Here is a 20,291-nt window from a genome sequence, read left to right on the forward strand (position 1 = left end):
ACATTGATGATTTGCCAATTTTTTTTGGATATTCATGGGGAGACGCTACCCATAGATTTCTATGCGATAAAATTTCTGGACATATCGGGAATTCAGAATGAGCAATAGGAAGGATAACATACTTGGATGGTTTTGTTGTCGGGATGATGGTGAATTTTTATAATTTTTTCTAACTAATATTATATTATAACATTTGTATCTTTATTTATGTAGGCTTGGATGTATGAAAAATTACTTCCTTAGGAGTAGTATTCGGATCTCCACATACATAACCACGTTTTTTTAAGTGGAGTGAAAGCAAGATCCCAATTATAAAAGTTGAAGACGCAGAGAGATTTCTAAAAAGAATTACTCGTACGAAGGTGTTTTGTTTTAGGATAATTTTTTGGTATAGCAAAGGTGACAAGTATTTTTTATTTGTAAAAAGTGTTTGAAATAATTCAATTCGGTGAGAAATTAGAGATATTTGGTGAGAGGCGAAGAAATGTAAAGGTAAACAAATAATTCACCAATTGTATTTTATGATGTATTAAGAAATGATGTTGATTTTTTTAGGTGCTAAATTTTTATGTGTCATATAAAATGAATGAGGGGGAAACAACATGCAAACTTAGAAGGTTGGAAAAACTTGTGGAAGACCAGTTCCATGAGATTCAAATAATTAGACAAATGTTGAAATGTGTATTGCTAAAATTATACTGATTTTTTATATAACCAGTCGGCCGAAATATCCATGTATTTATATATTAAAATTCAACCTATGCATTTTACAAAACAACCCAACTACTTGATAAAATAACCGCAGTAAAAAAAATCTTAAAAGTGTAATCGATCGAAACGTTTCCTGTCAAATTTAAAATAAACCATCAACGAAATATTAAAATATGTTAAAACTCAAAGCATAAAATCATAAGTGTAACCCTTATAAAAATCATAAAATGAGGAAGAAACGCAAGGTCCTCGGGCTTCCAGTGCGCTACCATCTCAGTCCACTCAGTCTTAGCACCTTGAGTCTCCTCATCAACAAACTGTTCACTGCATCAATCACAGCTAGTGAGTCTAAATACTCAACACACCTAAACCGTAATAACAAGGTACATATACATATCAAGCAATAGTGAAAAGTACAATAATGAAATACCATCATGATCTTCAAAAGCATGAACATATACATAAACATATTCATATGAAAATCACGTCTTCATAAGCATATGCATTTTCTCTTATTGAATTCAGATCATTAATTGTGACTTTCGTATTACCTGTCGGTCGATGGATCCATCAATATATAACCGTGGTACCGATGGCGGTGACATATGAACGACACTCTCACCCGTCAACTGAGCTTTGGCCTTACATATCATCATATCCTTTAGTATTTGTTTTTGTATTAGTTCAATCATGTCATCTCCTTCAAAACATGTCATCATATCATCTCTTATATGAGAACGTGCAAGGTTGGCCCATCATCTCCCGAACTCGAACCCTTTCACGGCTCTAGGAGTAAGGTCTAGGAAATTCCAACTGCATAACCTGACTGCATGCAATCTAGGATTTTATTTAAAATACGTGTTTAATGATTTTTATATATTTAATGCATGATTATTGCATGAATATGTGTTTATTTCATGGTTATTTAAAGTTTCATGCATTCAGGTTTTAAGTTGCACGCTCGAACGAGAAACGAATACCAGAGAAATCCTGGTACTAGCTCAACTGGTACCAGAATTTCTGCCAAGATCTATATAAGTCCAGGACGTATTGGGTTCTAATCCTGCGAAGGTAAAAATTTCAGTGCCTGACCTGGATAAGTCCTATGCGTAATGGTGCGTGGGTATAGGCCGAGGCCCATGCTATGCCATGGCCCATGACTGTAGAGCCCAAATTCAGTACACGTAAAACCCATGAATTTATTTAATTGTTAAATTATTTATTTAAGTTTAAAATGATTTTTAGCGATGCATGATTTATTAAATTGCATTACTTTAATTATTTATGTTTATGTGATGCACGTTAAAATGTTTCTTGAGTTTCATGTTTCAGGCGATTATTCGATGCGGGATCGGCGAAAAGAGACCAACGACGATTTTGGCAATTTTAAAATATGGTATTTTATTTAAGTCGGGTTTGGGGCATATTAAAAAGTTTATTTAATTTTAACATTTTAAAAGCCTAATTTAATTTATTAAGGGATTTTGAGATTTCAAACTTTAAAAGTGGTGAATAGTGTATTTTATTTTAAGTGGAAGATTTTTGGTAAAATTGTAGAACCCAAAAATTAGATTACGTATAAGCCATGCATAATTGCTACTATTTAAATTTAAAATGAATATTTTATATAAATATGGAGTGTTTGATTTATTTTAATTATTTTAAGTCATGATTATTCATTTTAAAGATAGATGTTTAGTTTTATCTTTTCAGAATAAATACGCGAGGTTGGACCGGAGTTTTGAGATTAAAGATAAGATTAATAAGAAGAAAATATTCTTAAATTTAATTTAAGTCAAGGAATAATTTAATTTAAAGAAATAGAATGTTTTAGGATTTATTTAAATTAATAAAGAGCTAAATTATTAAATAAAGTTCTTTATGTTAATATTTAAGTAAAGCTTAAATTAAAATGTGTAAACAAATGAAGATAAATTAATATAGATATAACATATTCAAGAAATTAATCATAGCATTTGAATATTTAAATTTGAGGTCATGAATGCTGTGGGAACCCGGACGCTAATCATCTTCTTAATCATCTTTGGGGTTTAATTATCAGTTAAGATAAACAGGGTCTAAAAATTTTTCTTTTAAAATGCGGAAGGTAATGGTATCTACATAATATACATATCTGTATAAAAGTACAATAATATACAACAGTCTTTCAATTAATCTAAGGTTCAACTACTAAATTTATAGTAATGAAACCTATCTACATCCAAGTTCGGAACCACCACTCTAATCTTGATCGCTCATCTTCTTCTGGACCCCGATCTTTGCCCCACCTGTTGTCATGCACACATACAAAACAAGACAACAGCCGGATAACTCCGGTGAGATATAAATATCCCAGTATAAACAATGTATACATGCAGTTAACTGAATTAACATAAGAGCATGAATTATATCTTGTTACATGTAACATACTCAGTAACATGTATCAATACAAGTCTGTACATAAACATGAATCGTAATCTACGAAACATAAATTAATACGGATCTGTAAATCAATTCTAGTCTCAATATCTAAGACTTGACTCATCTCTCATTCTAATCTAGGGATCCCGATCTAATTTAGACTTCGGTATGTTGTATCGAGTGTCTACATTAAACGTCGATCTACATTTAAGCGCGTCGATACAACGTAAGTCTAGAGTCTTATCGGTTCTGAGAAAGACTCGGCTGTTCTGCCCTAGCTAGGCTGTCTGCCCTAGACTCAGACTCTAACTCTGTTCTAAGTCAATACATTAACATATCAATCTGATAATCTGCAAATATCAATGCAATAAAATAAAGTATGTGATTTAGGGAAACTCAAGTCAAACCTAACTCGAGTTGTGCAATCCCGAATCAACATTTATTTATACCTTTGTCGTCCCGGTCTGACGAAGACGATGACCTGTATTCAACTCTGTCCATATCAAATCTGAAATGATAATATCGAATACAACGTATCAGTAAATAACTCAATACACAATCTGTTCTGATCAATACTCAATCCAGTATACAATCTGATCAGTGTCTGAACAAGATACAATCTGAGTCATATCAATAATATCACCATCTAATCGAAATCATATCTGAATCTGATCAATATCAATCTACTGATGTTTCGAAGGCATAACAATACAATCTGAATAACCCCGTCAATCTGAACATCACAAATATAATACTGGAATTCATAATCTGTGTCAATACAATTCGTAATCTGAATACTAACACAATTCTGATATAGAATCTCAGTCAATATCTTTCAAAAATCATAACAATTACAGAAACAGTCTGTTCTTCAATCTGATTTCCATTATACAGTGTCTACGGTAGCAAAAACACCATATCTGAATCATATTCAATTCTGACAATATCATAAATTCAAATCTTGTCTAAACGTAACAAAACTTACGTCAGTTGTAGCCTGTGTTAATAGGAACACAGTACTGAAGTCGGATTCGAATTCTGACGGACGGATTTCTCGTACTTAATTTCCAAAACTCAAGAACGAAGCCTTTCCCTAACTTCTCGATTTCCTTCTGAACATCTGAAGGTTTTGCATATGTGTATATATATATATATATATATTCACCCGTGACATGCATGAAAGCAAGTGGCACCTTTTCCTTTTGCATGTCTAGCGCTCGAGCGGTTGATCTTTACCGCTCGGGCGCGGAAGTTTCTGCTCGGATGCTCGGGTGATTATCCATTGGCGCTCGAGCGGTAACTTTCTACCGCTCGGGCGCCACATATTCTGCCCCAAGCCTATTCTTACGGAACACTGGCGCTCGGGCGGTTCTTTTCTACCGCTCGGGCGCTAGACATTCTGCCCAACCTCCATATTTGTGGTGCATTTACGCTCGGGCGGTCCTTTTCACCGCTCGAGCGCCGAAGGTTCTGTACAAATCTTGTTTTTCTTGCACCGACGCCCGGCCTCGTCATTTGAGTTCTTATAATCTCAATTATGTCAGTTAATCAACGTCTGATTACAATAATTAAATCTCGGACATTACAAATGCCATGCAATAATCTAACCTAAAGTTAATGTGTAAATTCACTAAAATATATAATGATGGTGCTAAACTTTAAGCAATTAAAATACAAGATTTAATCAATAAGATATCATGCAAATTAGTAATAATAATTTTGGATCCAACATTTAAAATAATTCAAAGGTTGATAACTCTCCATTCAAACCACTCCTAATTGTACTTCATTGAGTATTCATTCCCATTTTAATTCACCAATTAGTAGTAATTCAAAAACAATATTACACCTCATTTCTCCCCAACTAATTACTAAGGAAATCATAGAAAATATACAGCAAAACAAGTGCAACAAAACCCACGGCCAGCTAGGAGGAGAAGAATAATTCAAAACCATTCCACTTCTTGACTTGTAACCTCCATCTTAATGCATATTATGGCCCTTTAACACCACTTATAACATTCCTCTTACTTACCCTCATGTCCTACACTCATATGCTCGAAATATCAGTAGGAATCAGCTGAGAAAAATCGTTAATTAGCAGCAAGGATAAAAGAATTAGAACAGCTACAGCAAGGTTGAAGAAACAATTCAAAATTTCACATGTAACTCTCAACTAAATGCAATTCAAGACTCATTTAACATCTATTTTATCTTGCACCTTCATTACCTAGCCTTACCCACCCTTACATTCGAACTATCAGTGAAAACTACCGCTGAAAATCGTGTAGGATCAGCACAAGAACAAGAAAGGAAATCCAACTCCGATTCCGTCGCTCGTATTCGTAGTATTGTTTTGTTTTGTTCAAAACAACTTCCAGGCATGTATATATTGTTTCTTTGCTCTATAATCAAGTCCTATAGATATTTTAAATCATTATATATATGCATGCTTCAAGCAACAACTCGAAATTACAGCAACATTTCAAAAATCTGTACAGAATTTCTAAACTCCTTCGTTTTCAACTTCACGAGTTTGGTGTTTTTGTTGCTTTTAGGGAGTTGCTCGGTTCCAGGCTCTCAGGGCTGCTTCTAGGCATAATTTAGAATGAGTTAGGGTGTTTTTGGTTCAATGGTTTAAGTCCATACACGAAAAAACAAGGAAATGACAGCAACATTTCCCTCAAGTGCAGAAATGGAGTCACGGTTCTGTCATCAAGTTGTTTAATGGGTGGGTTCATGTCTTCGTTGTCCTACGGGCTGTAGCCATGATGAGAACTCTATCTTAACATGTTAAGGAAGTGACCAAATCATCCTTTCAAGGTTTGGTTCGCGGCTTCATCAGATTTTTACATTTACATGGCACATGTTCCTCGGTTTTAAAGTTTCTGCAATCTGTAGGAGTGTGTTTCGGTTTTGGGGGTTTGAATGGATCGTGGTTGGCTTGTAGCCCATAGCCATGGTTCATACAACACTCCATCATGTCTAGATCGATTCATGGTCAATCAAATGGCAACTGGAACGACACAAGACAATAGAACAATTCGATACATCTCATTGCACAGGATTGAGTTCTCGGTTGGTATGTTTCGGTGTCCTAGGTATTTGCTTGGGTTGTGGTTGGCTTTTAGCCCTTAGCCATGAACCAAGCCATATCTTAGGATGTTGGTAAGAGTTCTTGGACGGTAGTTCAAGCCATTGGTCAATAAAATTCAGAGTTTACACCACAAACACACAAGTTGCCACTGCTGGATTTTTTTGACAGCAAGTTTCATCTTTGGTTTTGGTGATTGTTGGAGTTCTTGGTTGGATTTTAGCCCATGGCCTTGGACTGGACAGTACCTCAATGAGTTAGAAAAGTCATGTTTTTGGCCGTTTGTGATTTGGTCGTGTTTAGAGGTCGTACAAGAATTTACGGTGAAAGGTGCCAAAATAACTCTCGAAAGAATGTTTTATGTTTTTGGATTCCTTTCACCCATTTTCGTGTTTTACAGTCATTATGCATGTTTTCAGTATGTGTGGGTATTTTGAATCATGGTTAAACGTCGGTTTAATGTTGGTTCGAGTTGGTACAAAGCCATGGTTAAAAATCAAGTTGTTGGTCCGAATCGTCTCGTTTTTTTTGTTCTATTGTTAAAATTTTGTCAAGTTAAGATTTATTGCTTGTGTCACATATTATTAGTATGTCGCAGCAAGCCTGGGAACGATCCAACTCATCCGGTAAAAATAAGGTTATAATTATATTACGTGCATAAAAATATAAAATGTTTATTTTTGAGATATATGCTATTTGTCTTGTGGCCACCTTACGTTTATGGGTTTGGAATTCGGTAGGCGCAACCGAGGACTTCTCCGCCCGGTGACTTACGACCGGTTATGATTATGTATGGGTACGGACATCCAGTCCAAGGGCTGTGATTGATCTCTACCGCCGAGTATACTGTGGTTTAGTCTGATCAGGCGCTTACGTTATGTTATGGGCCACATGCTTAGAAACATTATCTCTACCAGAAAATTATGATATGACAGATCTCTATGGAGCAAAGATTTTACGTATGATTTTTCAGATATGCACGTAGATATAATTATTCATGATACGATTTTCACCATACACCTTCCATCTAAGCACCTACATGGGAGTAAACAAAATATTTATCCCAACATACACCTTCCATCTAAGCACCTACATGGGAGTAAACAAATTCACTCCATTCACTTCTGACCTCGTCATATTGACATTGGGTGTAATATTGATTCTTGATGCATCCTGCAAACTGAAATTTGAAAAAGAAAATACATTAGATTCTTCTATTTCAAATAAAAACCACCCAAATAGAAAAATGATGTAGCATATCGAACACCAAGCAAATTTATTTATCCATGGACCATTAACGCACAACAGGGAAACAAATTCAATCAACTCGATTTCAGTTTTGAGGAATATAAAACAAGGTGGCAAATGGAAGCATTGATCTATGAAAGAACAGAGTGATCCATCCAATCAAAGAAAAAAAACACTAAACTTTTGCACTTGCCCACAAATTGTTTCCACCAAAACAAGCAATCAATCACAAATCATACGCTGAATTCAAACTTTTATCATATGTTTGATCCCTTCAACTGCACCCCAATCACCATGCATTCAGAGAAGAAAAATAAGGAAAAACAGAAGGAAAAAAAAAAACAGAAACGTGGATGTCAATGACAGGTTTGTTTCATTGGAACTTGGAAGAAAAATGAATGTAAGCACTTGAGTAGATTTAAGATGAACATTTTATCATTTCCTCGAAGAAAATGCTAGAATTAGGCCACTACCTTATCGCCCATATGCACAGTGGACAAATCATGCAAGTAAAACCAGTTCTTATAAAGCATTGACTATAATTATGTAACAACAATGGAAACGATTCGCATCACATAAAGGATACAATGAATATTATAATATTCTATCAACTACAATGATAGCATTTTCCCAATGTCCCAGAGACGTGATCCCAAACCAACCCCCAATGTATCAAATATATTAACATATATTAACTTTTTTAACACTAATATAAAATATATCACAATGACAACAATTCATCTCAAGCAATTATCTCAACAATAAAATATATCCCAATGGCAACACATTATCTCAACAATAAAGCATATTCCAATGGCAACACGTTATCTCAACAATAAAATATTGACCAATGGCAACACATTATCTCAACAATAAAATATATCTTAATGACAACAATTCATCTCAATCAATCAACAAATTTATCCGAAGAAGAAACTCACCATCTTCTCCAAGTGTGGATCATCGCAATCGACAATCTCTTTCATGTACCTCATAACACAATATCCACACTCAACCGAACCACTTTGTTTCATATTACCCTATAATGGAATTGAAAAGTTAATGCAACAATCACAATCTAATTAATAACCACTACCAATTCATGTATTCACAAATAAGTACGATACATACCGTCAATATTTTATAACATGGCCCTTTAGAAATACCCTGAGAGGCATTGTACATCTTCACCCCACTACATTTTAAAAAGTAAGAAGTTATTTTTTTTTATATTTTTAAGTTAATGTATTCGAAATCAACATAAGCTACTACCTACTTTGTCACAATAGTTTTCCATGTATCATCTCGGATCCTGTTAGACGTAGAATCCAATAAATATACCATATTCTTATCTTCGTTAACGATTGTCAAGATCCAATGATACCTGAAAAAATGAAATTACATCATTGAGTACCATGAAGTAGACATTTATAAATAACTAAATTATTACCCAGTGTTGTAGGGGATGAAGCATATGCTATCTATACACACTGCTTCCAATTGGTCAGCAATATGTTGTGACAAGTCACGGCCATCTGTGCCAATCGGGCATGTAGGAATATCACCGGGATCCACAAACGAAAACAAATCAGCCTTGTCTTTTCTCTTCAAATCTTTGTAGAGGTGACTGCATGATATAGATGCACAATAATCTTCTTTCCGAAAACACACCTTATATCAGAAAGCTTGTCAAACAAAGCAACCCCAGATAATGGTGTAGATGATTCTCCATGTTCTTCCATACCATCGAACTCTTTCATTTGCCTCCGATATGGATGAAACCGTGGTAGGAATCGTCTATGACCAACAAATGACATTTTCTTCCCATTTTCCAAATGCTTTGCACAAGTATCTTCTTTGCATACTGGACATGCATAATAACCATGTGTAGTGCATCCACTAAGGTTACCATAGGCTGGATAGTCATTGATGTCCATAGTAAGACTGCTTTAAGAGTGAAAAATTGTCTACGATAAGCATCATAGACACCATCAACTCCAATCCCACAATCGTTGCAAATCTTCAACTAACACATCAAGATAGGCATCTATATCGTTTCCTGGCTGTTTAGGCCCTGAAATGAGCATAGTTAGCATGATGAATTTTCTCTTCATACACATGTTTGGAGGCAGATTGTAGGTGACCAACATAATTGGCCAGCAACTGTACCGACTACTAAGGTTGCTACAAGGATTAATGCCATCAGCTGCAAGTGCAAGGCGAAGATTTCTTGGTTCACTTTCAAAGTCGTGCCACATATGATCCACCAACTTCCAAGATGGTGAATCAGCTGGATGACGTAACTGACCGGGAACTCCTGTGGTTTCTGCATGCCATGTTAAATTTTTCGAGGTATGTAGAGATTTAAACATGCGCTTAAATCTTGGTATGGGAGGGAAATACCACAACACCTTTGCAGGAACACCTTTCTTCTCAACGTTCTTCTTGTTTAGCTTCCACCGTGACAAGCCACATTTAGGGCAGTTTACGCAGTCTTTATGTTGCTTCCTATAAAGAATGCAATCATTGGAACAAGCATGAATTTTTTCATGACTCAACGCCAAACAACTCAATGTCTTTTTTACATCATACATTTTGGTTGGCAGGTTGTGATTATCTGGTAGCATATCCCCAAAATCCATTAGTAGATCGGAAAATAGAGCGTCACTCATCCCATGCTTTGCTTTGGTGTTGTATAGTTTCACAATTGCACTCAACTTTGTGTAACGCTTACAACCACTATACAAAGGTTTCTCTGCTTCCTCCAAAAATTCCATAAACGCTTCTGGATTTTCTGTATAGTTATCATATGCTGCCTCACACATATTAGCGGTTTCAAAGTGTCCGTGATAGTTACCAATTGGCTCCTTGTTCGTGCTCCAATTTACTTTGTCACTTTCAGCAGACTCACCGTGCCAAATCCAATTCACATAATTTTGACTAAAACCATGGAATAAAGATGCTCTCGAATGGACTTAGCTGGTCTTTTTTTAAGATTTTTACATTTGCAACAAGGGCAATGAATTAAATTGGGGTCAATATGGGGATTCTCTAAACAACCTCTGATAAACAGTTCCACACCCTCCTCGTACTGTTTTGACCTTCTATCCGAGTGAATCCAAGATTTATCCATTTAAATACAGCAAAATACCAGAAATATATAACAATGAATTTGATCTAAACCTGAAAATATTACATTTAATAATGTCATTTTCAATTTAATTTGTTGAGCGCAAAAAAAAAAACGAGAGGAGACTACTTATTGATTAACAAACAAAAGAAGACTACACAGATGCATATAAGTTAGAAAAACAAAAAAAAATCGACGGAGACAATGACTAACAAGAAATAAAATGATAATTTAGTGCTTAGTGGAAAAGTAAGAATGAGAAAAGATGTGGTAATAGCTAAAGTTTGAATTCCGCTCGGTTCCTTTTAAAAGTCTACTTGTTCATTCTTATAGCTTCTAAATCCAAACAACCAGAATATTAAAACTTGCAATCAATTTTTTCACCAAAAGCTGAAGTTCCAAAAATCTGGTAAGAGTAAAAATGATAGAAGATGGAATCAAAGGGAAGCAGGTACAGGAAGGGTTCTTTAAAGCAAATGTTACAGAAAACGTATGTGAAAACATGAATGCCAAATCAAAACCAGTACAGACTTCAAATCACAGATTAATTGGAAAAAAGATAATCAGGGACGGAATAACTAGACTTACGGTGGTGGTGGTGGTGGTGTTTTGCTTCTCTCTCGGTGAGTTGAACGGCGGTGGTGTTGGCGGTTCGAAGCGAGAATGGCGGTGAGTGGAAAATGTGGCGCGTTAATGAGCTCGTCTATGAATATAATCGATATAACTCAGCAACGGTTTTTACAAAATCTGTCGCTAATTAGCGACGGCTTTTGAAATACCGTCGCTAATAGCGACAGAGTTTTTATAAACCGTCGTCGAGAGATCGGCGACGGTTCAAAAACCGTCGCAAAATGTCAACACTCACCAAATGTTCAGCGCGGTTCATCTTATTACTTCGGCATTAACTTATTTTCCTTCTTTTTTACTTCATCAACATTGAAATACCGAAGTAAAATATAATAATAAAAAATAGTGAAGCCCGTGTTTTTAAACATCCGAAGTAAAATATATTATTTTACTTCGCTTGTGTTATTACTGAAGTTATTGGTAATGTATTACTTCGTAAATTATTATTGCCGAAGTAACGTCTGGCGAAGTAAAATGTCATTTTTCACATAGTGAAAGAGAGATGTTTAGTTTTATCTTTTCGGGATAAATACGCGAGGTTTGACTGGAGTTTGGAGATTAAAGATAAGATTAATAATAAGAGAATATTCCTAAATTTAATTCAAGTCAAGGAATAATTTAATTTAAAGAAATAGAATGGTTTAGGATTTATTTAAATTAATTAAGAGCTAAATTATTAAATATAGTTCTTTATGTTAATATTTAAGTAAAGCTTATATTAAAATGTGTAAACAAATGAAGATGAATTAATCTAGGTATAATATATTCAAGAAATTAATCATTGCATTTGAATATTTAAATTTGAGGTCATGAATGCCATGCAATAATCTAACCTAAAGTTAATGTGTAAATTCACTAAATATATAATGATGGTGCTAAACTTTAAGCAATTCAAATACAAGATTTAATCAATAAGATACCATGCAAATTAATAAAAATAATTTTGGGTCCAACATTTAAAATAATTCAAAGGTTGATAACTCTCCATTCAAACCACTCCTAATTGCACTTCATGGAGTATTCATTCCCATTTTAATTCACCAATTAGTAGTAATTCAAAAACAATATTACACCTCATTTCTCCCCAACTAATTACTAAGGAAATCATAGAAAATATACAGCAAAACAAGTGCAACAAAACCCACGGCCAGCTAGGAGGAGAAGAATAATTCAAAACCATTCCACTTCTTGACTTGTAACCTCCATCTTAATGCATATTATGGCCCTTTAACACCACTTATAACATTCCTCTTACTTACCCTCATGTCCTACACTCATATGCTCGAAATATCAGTAGGAATCAGCTGAGAAAAATCGTTAATTAGCAGCAAGGATAAAAGAATTAGAACAGCTACAGCAAGGTTGAAGAAACAATTCAAATTCTCACATGTAACTCTAAACTAAATGCAATTCAAGACTCATTTAACATCTCTTTTATCTTGCACCTTCATTACCTAGCCTTCCCCACCCTTACATTCAAAATATGAGAGAAAACTACCGCTGAAAATCGTGTAAGATCAGCACAAGAACAAGAAAGGAAATCCAACTCTGATTCCGTCGCTCGTATTCGTAGTATTGGTTTGTTTTGTTAAAAAAAACTTCCAGGCATGTATATATTGTTTCTTTGCTCTACAATCAAGTCCTATAGATATTTTAAATCATTATATATATGCATGATTCAAGCAACAACTCGAAATTACAGCAACATTTCAAGAAATCTGTACGGAATTTCTCAACTCCTTCGTTTTCAACTTCACGAGTTTGGTGTTTTTGTTGCTTTCAGGGAGTTTCTCGGTTCCAGGCTCTCAAAGCTGCTTCTAGGCATAATTTAGAATGAGTTAGGGTGTTTTGGGTTCAATGTTTCAAGTCCATACATGCACAAACAAGGAAATGACAGCAACATTTCCCTCAAGTGCAGAAATGGAGTCACGGTTCTGTCATCTAGTTGTTTAATGGGTGGGTTCAAGTCTTGGTTGTCCTAGGGGCTGTAGCCATGATTAGAACTCTACCTTAACATGTCAAGGACGTGACCAAATCATCCTTTCAAGGTTTGGTTCATGGCTTCATCAGATTTTTACATTTACATGGCACATGTTCCTCGGTTTTAAAGTTTCTGAAATCTGTATGAGTGTGTTTCGGTTTTGGGGGTTTGAATGGATTGTGGTTGGCTTGTAACCCATAGCCATGGTTCATACAACACTTCATCATGTCTAGATCAATCCATGGTCAATCAAATGGTCACTGGAACGACACAAGACAATAGAACAATTCGATACATCTCATTGCACAGGATTGAGTTCTCGGTTGGTATGTTTCCGTGTCCTAGGTATTTGCTTGGGTTGTGGTTGGCTTTTAGCCCTTAGCCATGGTCCAAGCCATACATTAGGATGTTGGTAAGAGTCCTTGGACGGTGGTTCAAGCCATTGGTCAATAAAATTCAGAGTTTACACCACAAACACACAAGTTGCCACTGCTGGAATTTTTTTTGACAGCAACTTTCATCTTTGGTTTTGGTGCTTGTTGGAGTTCTTGGTTGGCTTTTAGCCCATGGTCTTGGTCTGGACAGTACCTCAATGAGTTAGGAAAGTCATGTTTTTGGCCGTTTGTGATTTGGTCGAGTTTAGAGGTCGTACGAGAATTTACGGTGAAAGGTGCCAAAATGACTCTCGAAAGAGTGTTTTATGTTTTTGGATTCCTTTCACACATTTTCGTGTTTTACAGTCATTATGCATGTTTTCAGTATGTGTAGGGTATTTTTAATCATGGTTAAACGTCGGTTTAATGTTGGTTCGGGTTGGTACAAAGCCATGGTTAAAAATCAAGTTGTTGGTCCGAATCGTCTCGTTTTTTTTTGTTCTATTGTTAAAATTTTGTCAAGTTAAGATTTATTGCATGTGTCACATATTAGTAGTATGTCGCAAGCAAGCCTGGGAGCGATCCAACTCATTCGGTAAAAATAAGGTTATAATTATATTACGTGCATAAAAATATAAAATGTTTATTTTTGAGATATATGCTATATGTCTTGTGGCCACCTTACGTTTATGGATTTGGAAGTCGGTAGGCGCAACCGAGGACCTCTCCGCCTGGTGACTTACGACCGGTTATGATTATTTATGGGTACGGACATCCAGTCCAAGGGCTGTGATTGATCTCTACCGCCGAGTATACTGTGGTTTAGTCTGATCAGGCGCTTACGTTATGTTATGGGCCACATGCTTAGAAACATTATCTCTACCAGAAAATTATGATATGACAGATCTCTATGGAGCAAAGATTTTACGTATGATTTTTCAGATATGCACGTAGATATAATTATTCATGATACGATTTTCACCATGCGCTTTACGATACGTTATTTTTATGTTGCATGCGATTTTATGATATATTTACTTGTTATCCACGATATATATACAAGTTGAGTCTTTAGACTTACTAGACTTGATTGTTGTAGGTATTTATGAGGTCGAGACCGCGGGCGGAGACCAGTGAGAGATCTTGGGACACCAGCGATATATACTTGTCGTCTCGGATGAACCCTCGCACCATTTCCGCTTCGGTATCGCCGTATGGTGAGTATTTAAATATCAAAAGGCATGTATATTCTTTCATTATTGCATCGATCTTGTCATATTATTCGTGTTGTTGTTTATTATGCGTTAAAATTCATGTATGTTGTGCAACGTTTGAGCATAAATGTGTTGGATCGATTTTGAAACGTTTTTGGATCTCAAAACTCGAAATTTGCTGTCATTTTTAATTCTATGATTTTTCGGTCAATTTTATGGAATACCTTTCAACATATAAAACGTTGAACGTTTCGATACCTTCGGTTTGACAGTAAATTCGATATATTTGGATAGGAAACGAGTGAGTTATGGTTGTTTTTGTGTGACTGCTCAAACCGACGATCTTATGAAAATGATGTTCATCACGTTTTGAAGTTTTTGAGTTGCAGGCTTCGTTGGGCACCGCCGAGCTTATGCTGCTGCATTTAGATATGTTATGGGATGTATTTAGGTGTTATTTGGTGGTTCGTTTGGGTCGGGATTGGCTTGGGATGTAATAGAAATCGAGGAAGCAAAATGATGTCGAATTACGCGTTATTGTTGTATTGAAGTTGCTTGTCGATGCTTGGGGAGGTTTTGGTGTTTGTATGGGTTTGAATCAACGTAATAGCATTCTAGTATGATTCTCGAGGTGTTAGTTCATGGTCCTTAGGCTTGGATTGGAAGAATGAATCAATAAGTTAGTGAATTTTCGCGAGTTTGCAAGTTAAGAGGCTACCCGGACCCCGACACGGAGTCCGTGTCCATTTTTCCTTCAAAATGAGAATTTCCAGCATCTACATGGACCCCAACATGTCCTTTTAAGAAAAAATTATTAATTTTTTAGGGACTGTTTTGGGGTTTGATTTTATGATTTAGTACAAATAATTAATCGAGGTCAATTCCCGAGAGATTTAGGATGTTTTTTCATTGTTGGGTGGGAGCATGACTATACGTCTAAGTTATGCAAGATACGTATTCGAATTCATGTTAGTATGTGCAGCAGTGGCCCCAGGTGAGATCCAACGAATCCCTCAACGCCAAGTAAGTATGTTCGACGAGCAGAAGAAAATCTTTTAAGTTTTTGAGGTATGCTAAATGTCTTGTGACCAAATTATGAACGGGTTTGGAAGTTGGTGAATGTGGCCGAGGACCTCTCCACCCCGGTAAAGCATGATCAGGTCTAGATCAGTATTGGAAAGCGATAAAGCATGACCAGGGACCAATCCTCCGGCTAAAGCATGACCTAGGATCTCATGTATGTGGCAGTGGATTTTTCCTGTCAGCCCAGTACTATGGTTTAGTCTGATTAGGCGCATTTGTGTATGAGTCACTTGCTTTGAAAAATATCTCTAAGCAAAATGATGAAGTTTATGTATGTTCAAGTATGTATGAAGCAAGCATGTTTATGAAAAGTCTTATGGTGATGACATGTCTATGTTTATGTTACTACGTTAATGTTTCAAGTATGTTAATGCTATTACGTTCAAGTTTCAAGTATGTAAACTCTACTTTAAAGATGCGTGTAGTTTTATCATGTACTACTTGCTATCTCCAGTTCATGCATGTTGAGTTTTTAGACTCACTAGACTTGATCGATGCAGGTGATGATGACTTTGATGAGACGAGGGGTGGGGACCAATGAGCCGGCTTGGACTGAGCAGGAGGCTAAACCCGAGGACCGCCCATGTTTTTAAGAAATTTTGCAATGTTCCAAATACTCTGATTTCGGGTTATTTTTTACAATATTTAAACAAGTGTTTTTAGCAAACTTTATTTGTGATCTTTCCGTTGCAAATATTTTGAATGATCAGTTTATGATTATCGGAATCTGAAGGTGTCTATTTAATTAAGAAAATTTTTATTTTTCTCCAAATTTTAAAGTAGTTTAAAAGTACGGTACAATACAGTTGGTATCAGAGCGGTGTTCTTGTAAAGGGTTATGCCTACTGCCAGATGCGAGAAGCTCACGAAGTCACACCTCAAGTCTGTGAGTTTTAAAGTTTTAAGTTCATTCATGTAATATGTAACCAGTCATGATTTCAGCATGTGCATGTTTGAGTTCAATTTACGTTCATCTTATGATATTAGTATTATGTTCATGAATGTTGGGCTTACGTGTTGGGTAAATGTTGGAACATTATGCCTCCCAGACGTTGGATTGTGAGTGTAGCAGACGATGAGAATAGGGAAGCCCAGTATGGGGAGAGGTCACTCCTCCTCCTCCACCCCAGATTTTCAGGCTCATATGCTTGCAGGGATGACTCAGTTCTTTGCACATTTTGCTGGGAACCAAGCTAGAGTGGACACAGGGGCGAGGCCCAGACCGGAGGCAGTCTACGAGAGGTTTAAGAGGATGGATCCAAAGGAGTTCTCGGGGACTACTGACCTGATGATAGCGGAAGAATGGATTAAGTCCATTTAAGTCATTTTTGCGTTTACGGAGCTCCAGGACGCAGACACGGTCAGATGTGCCACCTTTTTACTAACAGTAGACGGGAGATATCAGGGAGATAGTCCGGATGCATGGGATCACAGTTTCTATCATGTCCGACAGGGACCTGAGGTTCACATCATCCTTTTGGAAGAGTTTACATACAGCCAGGGGGACGAAGTTTCTTTTCAGTAGAGCATTCCACCCTCAGACAGATGGCCAGTCTGATCGAGTGATTCAAATTTTGTTGGAATTATTACGAGCCTGTGTGATTGATTTCCATGGTAATTGGGAATCGAAGCTACCACTTGCGGAGTTTACCTACAACAACAGTTTCCAAGAATTTATAGGTATGGCTCCCTACGAGGCATTGTATGGGAGGAAGTGCAGATCACCGATTCATTGGGATGAAGTCGGTGAGAGATCAGAACTTAGTCCAGAGATAGTTCAGCAAACTGCAGATGTGGTGGTCAAGATCCGAGGTAGGATGAAGACCGCACAGAGTCGTCAAAAGAGTTATGCAAACAAGAGGAGAATATATTTTGAGTTTGTCGTAGGTGATCATGTCTTCATGAAGATAGCACCCATAAAGGTTGTTATGAGGTTTGGGAAGAGAGGCAAGTTCAGTCCGAGATTTATTGGACCGTTCGAAATTCTTAACAGAGTTGGAACACTAGCTTATTGTGTAGCCCTACCTGGTTAAACAATGTGTTCCACGTCTCGATACTGAGGAAGTACCTAACAAATCCTTCGCGTGTTTTGAGTTATGAGCCATTGCAGCTTGCTACAGATCTGTCGTATGAAGAAAGAGCTATCAAAATCCTAGACAGACAGGAGCGGAGACTTCGGAACAAGGTGACCAAGCTGGTAAAAGTTCGGTGGCTGAATCAATCAGTGGAGGAGGCCACTTGGGAGACCGAGGCAGATATGAGAAATCACTACCCGGAGTTGTTTGGTAAGACTTAATTTCGAGGACGAAATTTATTTAAGTGGGGGAGGAACTGTAGAGCCCAAATTTAGTATACGTAAAACCCATGCATTTATTTAATTGTTAAACTATTTATTTAAGTTTAAAATGATTTTTAGCGATGCATGATTTATTAAATTGCATTACTTTAATTATTTATGTTTATGTGATGCACGTTAAAATGTTTCTTTAGTTTCATGTTTCAGGCGATTATTCGATGCGAGATCGAGGAAAAGAGGCCGGCAACGATTTTGGAAATTCAAAATGTTGTATTTTATTTTAAGTTGGGTTTGGGGTATTTTAAAAGGTTTATAATTTTTAGCATTTTAAAAGCCTAATTTAATTTATTAAGGGATTTTGAGATTTTAAACTTTAAAAGTAGTGTATTTAATTTTAATTAGGAGATTTTCGGTAAAAGAGTGGGATTAACATTTAATTAGCTTGTTAATTATTGATTTAAGCAATTTTCCCCTAATTGTATTTATAACACACGCACACACACAAAACACACACACACGCATTTTTACACAAAACACACGACACACACACACACACACACTTTCATTTCGTCCCCATTTCAGTTTTTGTGTGAGGAGAGCAAGGGTTCTTTGTGAAAACCAGTAGTCACCCTCCCCTTGTCAAAGTTCTGCAGATTTTCGTTGGATTTTCTTCAAGAAATCGAGCCACAAATCGTCTCGGATCAACCCTCGCACCGTTTCCGCTTCGGTATCGCCGTATCGTGAGTTTTAAATATCAAAAAGCATGTATATTATTTAATTCTTGCATCGATCTTGTCATATTATTTGTGTTGTTGTTTATTATGCGTGAAAATTCATGCATGTTGTGCAACGTTTGAGCAGAAATGTGTTGGATCAATTTTGAAACGTTTTTGGATCTCAAAACTCGAAATTTGCTGTCATTTTTAATACTGCGATCTCTCGGTCAATTTTATTAAAAAAATTCAACATATGAAATGTAGAACTTTTCGATACCTTTGGTTTGACAGTAAATCCGAAATATTTGGATAAGAAACGAGTGCGTTATGGTTGTTTTTGTGTGACTGCTCAAACCTTATAAAAATGATGTTCATCATGTTTTGAAGTTTTTGAGTTGCAGGCACCTTTGGGCTTGTGCTGCTTCATTTAGATATGTTATGGGATGTATTTAGGTGTTATTTGGTGGTTCGTTTGGGTCAAGATTGGCTTGGGATGTAATAGAAATCGTAGGAAGCGAAATGATGTCGAATTACTGGTTATTGTTGTACTGAAGTTGCTTGTCGATGCTTGGGGACGTTTGGGGTGTTTGTACGGGTTTGAATCAATGTAATAGCATTCTAGGATGATTCTCGAGGTGTTAGTTCATGGTCCCTAGGCTTGGATTGGAAGAATGAATCAATAAGTTAGTGAATTTTCGCGAGTTTGCAAGTTAAGAGGCTACCCGGACCCCGACACGGAGTCCGTGTCCATTTTCCTTCAAAATTCAAATTTGCAGCATCTACACAGACCCCAACATGGACCCTTACCCGGGGTCCTTGTCCATTTAAAAAAAATTATTAAATTTTTTTTAGGGATTGTTTTGGGGTTTGATGTTATGATTTAGTACAAATGATTAAACGAAGTCAAGTCCCGAGAGATTTAGGAAGTTTTGTCATTTTTGGGTGGGAGCATGACTATACATCTAAGTTATGCAAGATATGTATTAGAATTCATGTTAGTATGTGCAGCAATGGCCCCAAGCGAGATCCATTGAATCCCTCAACGCCAAGTAAGTATGTTCGACGTGCAAAAGAAAATCTTTTAATTTTTTTAGGTATGCTAAATGTTTTGTGACCAAATTATGAACATGTTTGGAAGTCAGTGAACGTGGCCGAGGACCTCTCCACCCCGGTAAAGCATGACCGGGTTTACATCAGGATTAATTGGATAGAGGTAAAGCATGACCAGGGACCAATCCACCCGGTAAAGCATGACCGGGGATCTCATGTATGTGGCAGTTTTCCCTGTCAGCCCAGTACTGTGGTTTAGTCTGATCAGGCGCATTTATGCATGAGTCACTTGCTTTGAAACATATCTCAATGCAAAATGATGAAGTTTATGTATGTTAAAATATGT

General features: G+C 36.5%; 1 protein-coding gene across 1 annotated transcript in view; it reads right to left on the reverse strand.

Moving 5' to 3' along the window:
- Nucleotides 1-7,285: 7,285 nt before the first annotated feature.
- Nucleotides 7,286-20,291, reverse strand: part of LOC140806992 (uncharacterized) — a 20,066-nt gene continuing 7,060 nt past the window's right edge. The window contains exons 3-8 of the mRNA XM_073163618.1: nt 11,193-11,307; nt 8,925-9,101; nt 8,751-8,858; nt 8,606-8,669; nt 8,416-8,514; nt 7,286-7,406 (exon numbers count right to left, since the gene is read on the reverse strand). Coding sequence (XP_073019719.1) covers nt 7,308-7,406; nt 8,416-8,514; nt 8,606-8,669; nt 8,751-8,858; nt 8,925-9,101; nt 11,193-11,307 — 662 coding nt within the window. The 3' untranslated portion in view covers nt 7,286-7,307. The remainder of the gene's footprint in view (nt 7,407-8,415; nt 8,515-8,605; nt 8,670-8,750; nt 8,859-8,924; nt 9,102-11,192; nt 11,308-20,291) is intronic.

Source organism: Primulina eburnea, chromosome 1, assembly GCF_022965805.1.
Source record: "Primulina eburnea isolate SZY01 chromosome 1, ASM2296580v1, whole genome shotgun sequence".
Lineage (NCBI taxonomy): Eukaryota > Viridiplantae > Streptophyta > Magnoliopsida > Lamiales > Gesneriaceae > Primulina > Primulina eburnea.